The sequence below is a fragment of the Syngnathus typhle genome, linkage group LG9, assembly GCF_033458585.1.
Source record: "Syngnathus typhle isolate RoL2023-S1 ecotype Sweden linkage group LG9, RoL_Styp_1.0, whole genome shotgun sequence".
NCBI classification, from domain to species: domain Eukaryota; kingdom Metazoa; phylum Chordata; class Actinopteri; order Syngnathiformes; family Syngnathidae; genus Syngnathus; species Syngnathus typhle.
In genome coordinates this window covers 3608179-3614454 of record NC_083746.1, presented here as the reverse complement: position 1 = coordinate 3614454, position 6276 = coordinate 3608179, and the positions used below count along the sequence as shown (strand labels likewise).

The 6276-nt window shown below is 38.3% G+C and overlaps 2 protein-coding genes across 3 annotated transcripts; one reads left to right on the top strand and one right to left on the bottom strand.

Annotated features, from left to right (window-relative positions):
* Positions 1 to 1529: 1529 nt before the first annotated feature.
* Positions 1530 to 3071, bottom strand: commd6 (COMM domain containing 6). 2 transcript variants are annotated; one of them, XM_061286303.1, is made up of 8 exons: positions 2927 to 3071; positions 2642 to 2700; positions 2503 to 2568; positions 2335 to 2411; positions 2169 to 2256; positions 1974 to 2054; positions 1740 to 1892; positions 1530 to 1677 (listed from the first exon to the last, which is right to left on the bottom strand). In XM_061286303.1, exons 1-8 carry the CDS (start codon positions 2949 to 2951, stop codon positions 1627 to 1629), a joined length of 600 nt encoding a protein of 199 aa, XP_061142287.1. In that variant the 5' UTR covers positions 2952 to 3071; the 3' UTR covers positions 1530 to 1626. The 2 variants fall into 2 exon arrangements, with proteins under 2 accessions (XP_061142287.1, XP_061142288.1); XM_061286304.1 differs by having other exon boundaries at positions 2642 to 2694; positions 2927 to 3034.
* Positions 3072 to 3577: 506 nt separating this feature from the next.
* Positions 3578 to 6024, top strand: uchl3 (ubiquitin carboxyl-terminal esterase L3 (ubiquitin thiolesterase)). Its single transcript, XM_061286305.1, has 9 exons — positions 3578 to 3634; positions 3818 to 3829; positions 3957 to 4085; positions 4167 to 4323; positions 4707 to 4792; positions 4872 to 4919; positions 5004 to 5079; positions 5414 to 5472; positions 5548 to 6024. The coding sequence occupies exons 1-9, from the start codon at positions 3593 to 3595 to the stop codon at positions 5635 to 5637; spliced, it is 699 nt and encodes a 232-aa protein (XP_061142289.1). The 5' UTR covers positions 3578 to 3592; the 3' UTR covers positions 5638 to 6024.
* The last annotated feature ends 252 nt before the right edge of the window (positions 6025 to 6276 follow it).

The following is a 6276-nucleotide window of genomic DNA, read 5'->3' as shown; positions in this document are numbered from 1 at the left end:
TTAATTTTGTGACTCAATCACAATGTTTAAATGCATTAGAAGTCGTTCCATTGTGGGACTTATTTAGTGAGCATGCCATTTATTTAATCATTTGCCATTTATGTTTTCCAGGGGAAAAGGGGATCAGAAGCCATAACATAATTTACCGTAATTTTCGGACTATAAATCGCACCAGAGTATAAATCGCACCAGCCATAAAATGTCCAAAAAAGTGAAGAAGAAAAAAGATATGTATATAAGTCGCCCCCCCCCCCACCCAAACTATGAAAAAAAAAACGACTTAGAGTCCGAAAATTACGGTAATTAACCCCAGTTTTCTCCAACTTTTGGCTATACATTTTTGTGAGATGGTTTATTCAGTGTGTGTTGCTGTGTTGGAATGAGCATGTTACAGACAGACAAAACCTGGAACACATTTAAATCTTATGTTCATATTTTAATTATAATATTAATGTAATTACAACAATGAGGTTGCAACTTTTTACGGATTTTTTTTTCTCATGCGTATATGCTAGCTCTGTAAACTGGTATGCTAAATGGTCAGAACAAAATATATAAAAGCTGAAAAACATTGATGAGTAAGATAGTTGCATTTGTTTGAGTGTTACACTGCATTATGACAGAAGCTGAAGGTAACAATTTTGCAAATGATTTTTTTTCTCAACTACTAGCTGTGTAAACTAAATGAAAAACTCAACAGAAAACCATTGTGTCATATGTGATATGAGTAAAAGGGTTAACGTAACTTCAGAAGTGTCAATGTTTAGCCCCCAATCCTGGAATGAGCATTTTATTAACTAGGCTCTTAGTGGGGTGACCCCCACTGCACACCTACCACGTGCCATGACACCTAGGGTCCCTAAAAATAGCTGCTGCAACCTTATCAGCGAAGACATGAGAGGGCTCATGCTTGACTGCCCGCTTCTTTATCTTTTAACAAAAGTCTGTGCCTTTTTTTTCACATAGACTACCAATGCACCACTTGCTGTTCACAAATATGACGCGGGCCCCTAAAAATAATTCCCTGTAATAATAGTTTGACCTCTACCACAAACTATGGTCACAACTCATTTCATAAAACTTATCATTGAAAACTAATCGGTTAAAAACTATTTGAGGAAATGCAAGGATTCTCTGAGAGTGGTGTTAAATTTCATACCCCCTCATTCTGGGAATTGCACATACCAACAACGGCCCAAATTTGAGGGCCTTTTGTTGTTCCCATACAAAAATAGAGGCATGTTTGTGTCTAGTCACAAGTTATTCACAGTAATAACGTGAAGTTTCCAAAAACAATATACACTTTCTCTTTCTAATACTGTCTTTTTTTTTTACTTATTTGAGCATTTTAATCTAGACGCCCGGTGGCCTCATGCTGCCACCCACAGGTCAGGGAAGGTGCTACAACAAACATCTGTCTTGGGGGAGTAGACCCATCCCCTCCATTGTACTGTACATTATTTCTTAAATAACAAAGGTACACAAATTATGAGCATTGTCTCTACACAATGTACCAATGCCAGACCAAACAAGGCAATAAGTGGTGTTTTTAATTTTCTGCTCAGAGTGGGATGTAGAAAAAAATAGGAGTCAACAGTAAACACCGGCATGTGCAGTCACATTCCATCATATGGTTTCCATGACAGCCGCCAGCTCCTTCATCTGCTTGTGAAAGTTCTGCGAAGAAACAAAAAGTTAACTCCAATTATCACAAGTATACTAAAGATGATGGTGCGTACTTGGAATTGCGGGACTGTCATCTCAAAAGCCGTCTGGCTTATCTGGCCCGTCGGCTCAGCGATTTTCAGAAGAATGGTCACGAAGGGCGAGTTGAGAGAACGGCAGGTGTCAGAGCTCACTGCCATGCCCAGCTTCCACTGCATATCCACGAGCTAACACAACAACAATGTAAACATGCAACTTCATGAGTCGTACTTGGTCAAGTAAGCCAGGCTATATTGTGTTGAAATTACCCGACCGGCGCTGAGCAAGTCCTGGGTGGCCTGCTGGACTTGTACTGATCCTCCATGTTCCCTCCATAGATTGTGGAGGACCTGAAGTAAGAAACAAGAATTATGTAGCATTTGTATTTGTGGGGGCAAGCAATTGAGGCAGATTACTAAAATTGTTTTGAGTATAGCAGAATAGGACATTGGAAGACACTAAACCTGGAGCGATGCTTTGGACCATTTTTTGCTGCCTTCTTCTAGCCTTGACACAAAGTCGTCTGCAGACAGCTCGCTTTTCCCGGCAGACCTGCATTATTCAAAGTCAAGTATTAATTGAATGCTCCTTTATCTATTAATACAACTGTGCTACTACACTACACAATACCTGAATGATAACAAAAGGAATCTGACAATGCTCTGTAGAGATTCATGATCAAGTGTGACTCCGGCTCGCTGAAAAGTCTGACATAGCACAATAAGCACAATAATGTAGTAATGTAGGTCCCAAAAATAAGGTAATTAAGCACAGATTCCATTGAGTGTTTTTGCTCACGTCACAAATTTCTGCAGAGTCAACTCCTTTAGTCTTTCCTTGCAGATAACTCAGGATACGATGACACTGGAGAGTATACAAAATGTGAAGTGCAAAAATAGATTTATTTAGCAATCTTTCTGGTGTCATATTTACTCACGTGTTGTGCCAATATGTCTGGATTGAGTCTGCAGATGTTCTCCACAACAAAGTCTGTCCCTTATAAGCAATGGAAAAAAGGTTAATGACATTTCCTATGGACACTCAAAGCTAAAAACAGTTGCAACATATGGCTAGTTAGCTAGATCAATTATGGTGTTAAGCTAACGCTATGCAGGAAGCTGCCCCAATCGGTTGTATTTACAACAAACAATGCAGGTCATGTTTAGGTTAAAATAACAACTATGACTTCACGCACAGATAAAAGGATATTTATTTGACACACCAAGAGAATGCTCGGCCGATGGCATCTTCGAATTTCAGCTTTGCTCAGAAATGTTCTCGATGTGTCGATGATGCCATATAACAGAGGCGTAAACTACTTCCGGGTTGCCACTAGATTCAGTAACTTAATTTCAAAATTCGTGGTAAAAATAAAAAATAGATATAAAAAACGTATTTTAAATAGCAGTGTGTGATTTAATGTTGATTACTCTATTGTGCATGCAATAACGACGTCATTCTAAAATGTAAACCACTCAAAAATCTAATGTTTTCGAGAAATTTGATCTCATTTTATAGAACATTTCTGACTGACGTGAGGGCAAAGGAAAGCTCAATCAAAACCCCGCCCTCATTTCTGGAATGTTTCATTCGGGTGGGTGGTGGTGTTTTAAATGGTAAAAAAGAAAGCCGAATTATTTTAATGCTGGAGTCAATTATGTAATTATTAAATGTTTGAAATGAAAATAAAACCAAAGGAAGTTTTCAATGTCACTAAATTTGTAAATATATTTGTAGCTTTCTATATAACAGAAGCTGACTCCCCTTTTGATATTTATAAATAGTGAGTGGGGTTTACCGACGCGGAAGTGGAACCCAGCTGTCAAAGTCGCTTGGGAAGACCAATTTTGTTCTTTCATTCTTACAACTTACTGAATTTGTTGTCAAAATGAGCGTCCCAACCTGGTTGCCCCTGGAGGCGAATCCCGAAGTACGTATTAATGTTGCTTTATTCTTTATATTGAGACACATTTACCAGACAAGAAAACACAAAACATGTGCGGGCTGGGCTATCTAGGGCTAGGAACCACGACAAAAGCTAAGCATTTACAGTTTTGCTAATTGTATTTACGAATGTTTAGCTAATATTTTTGTTTCTTCTCTGTCTTTTCAGGTCATGACAAAGGTGAGTGTGGCTTTATAAATTAACTTGTTGAGAAACAATTAAAAAAAACGACCCAAATGTGAAATAAGGCCCTAAACAACGATGTTGCCTTATGATCGAAATGAGTGATTGCCATTTTTGTGCCTAGTTTGTCAGCTCTTTGGGCATGAAGCAAAGCTGGCAGTTCGGAGACGTGTATGGATTGGATACAGAAATGCTTAGCATGGTGCCAAGACCTGTTTGTGCTGTGCTACTCCTCTTCCCCATCACAGAGAAGGTACGTCACGTTTAGACATTGGGTGGCAAAATTATACCTGAATTGGTCTAAATGTTGCCTATTCTTCTGCCTTTTAACTAGTATGAAGCATTCAAACAAGAAGAAGAAGAGAGACTGAAGACTCAGCAACCGAATGTGCCCACCGATGTCTATTTCATGAGGCAAACAATCGGCAATGCCTGCGGCACGATAGGACTAATTCACGCCGTTGCCAATAACCTGAAACACCTGGAATTCGGTGAGTTGTCATTGCTCTAAGATGGCAACAATTCAACATGGAGACAATTATTTTTGGGAAAATTTCCCAAAAGGTTTATTCCTAATTAAAGGCTCCTTTAATTAGGAATCCACTTTTTTTGACATGTTGAAATTGTCCTGAACATATTCAATTTCTATCTCAGTGCTGCTTATAAAAAATAGTCCCAAGATGGGAAAATGTTCTCCTTCCAGCTCCAGAAATTAAAAGCCTTCCACAGTTAATATGGCTTAAGCTACAGTTGGCAGATCAATGAGCTAGCTCAGCTTCAACTTTTTTGTCAAAGAAATTCCACACTGCAGAATCCTGACTATGAAATGACATTGCGGCACCATCCTGCCAACACTATATTTTTATTTTCTTAGAGTCGGACTCCGCTCTGAAGAAGTTTGTGGATCGCACCTGTGAAATGAGTCCGCAGCAAAGAGGTGTCACTCTAGAGACGGATGAGGTACTCTTGATGGGAACACAATACCATGAAGTTTTAGTATTAGCATCAGCTAACAAGTCTCTCTTGTGTTTATCGTCAGAGTATACGTGTCACACATGAATCCAGTGCACAAGAGGGTCAGACTGAGGTGTGTAATTGATTTTGAATTACTTGGATTTAATTGAAGGCGTGCTGTTCTATTTGAATTATTGATTTATTTTGTTTATTGCAGGCACCAAGCATAGACGAGAAAGTCAACCTTCACTTTATAGCTTTTGTGAACGTTGGAGGGCAATTGTATGAATTAGGTGAGCTAACTGCAGTGTCGATCACCCCTTAACGTATCCAAGATGGTTTTAACAGTTTCACACAAAATTAAACCTTTAACATCATACGAAATTGCATTGACCGCCCAACTTTAACTTGTCATTGAAGTTCTGGTGGTGTGTGTTAGTGTGCGTGGGTGCTTTAACTGGCTTACTTGGGTTCAACTTAATTTGTTTGAATGTTCAAAGTTTTCAAATTAAAAAAGCCTGGCACCTAACAAAGGATTTCAATGTGTGCAAATTCTATTGTTTTTGTATTTGTCACACTGCTGGTGTGAATTTCATTTATTATTATTTTTTTTCCTTCCCTTCATAGATGGTGGTAAACCCTTCCCAATTCTTCACGGTAAAACAAGTGAAGATACTCTCCTCGAGGTAAGATGGTGCCAAATAAAAAATGTTGATGTTGTAAAAAGGAGAACAGCCAAGCTAGATTCTTGTTTGTTTCAGGACTCTGTGGAGGTTTGTAAGACCTTCATGGCCCGTGACCCACAGGAGGTCCGCTTCACCATTATCGCCCTCTCCAAAGATTCTTACTGAGGCGATCCAATGAGCGGAGGGAACATTTTTACTGCCAAAACATTCTCAAGTGCTGGCTTTATCCGCATTTTCAACATAGCTCAGCTACTGATTCACGGAAAGCTTTTTCAATTAAAAAAAAAAAGAAAATCCATTAATTATTTTGACAGAGTTGGATGAGATTCTTCGGGAGATACTTCAAGTGCTAGCTTGTTATTGCACTAAAATGTTTACAAAATTGAGCACAGTTTTCAGTGTTGGAGCGGTTTCGGCCGCCAAAGACGATGTTATAAAGCACTTACTAATCGTGTATCACTTGAACGCCGGGCCAAGTCACCATGTCCTTGTGAATGAAGCTTACATTTTTTTGTAATCATAAAACACTTCTCAATTAAACGCTAAAATTAATATGTCTTTGCCTTATCTTTTTGCGTTGATGAAATTTTGAGTCATTTCAACAAGCAAATAAAGCAATTCAAGGGAAACAATATTACTTTTAATCCAAATTTATTTATTTATTGTCTACAGATTACAACCCCAACATACTTGTGGGTCAGCATTAACAGTCTAATTTTTTTTTATAATATTTAAATATATATATATATTTTTAATACTTTATTTTGTTTGTTTGTTACACTTAGGTAATGTCCAAAATTGCAG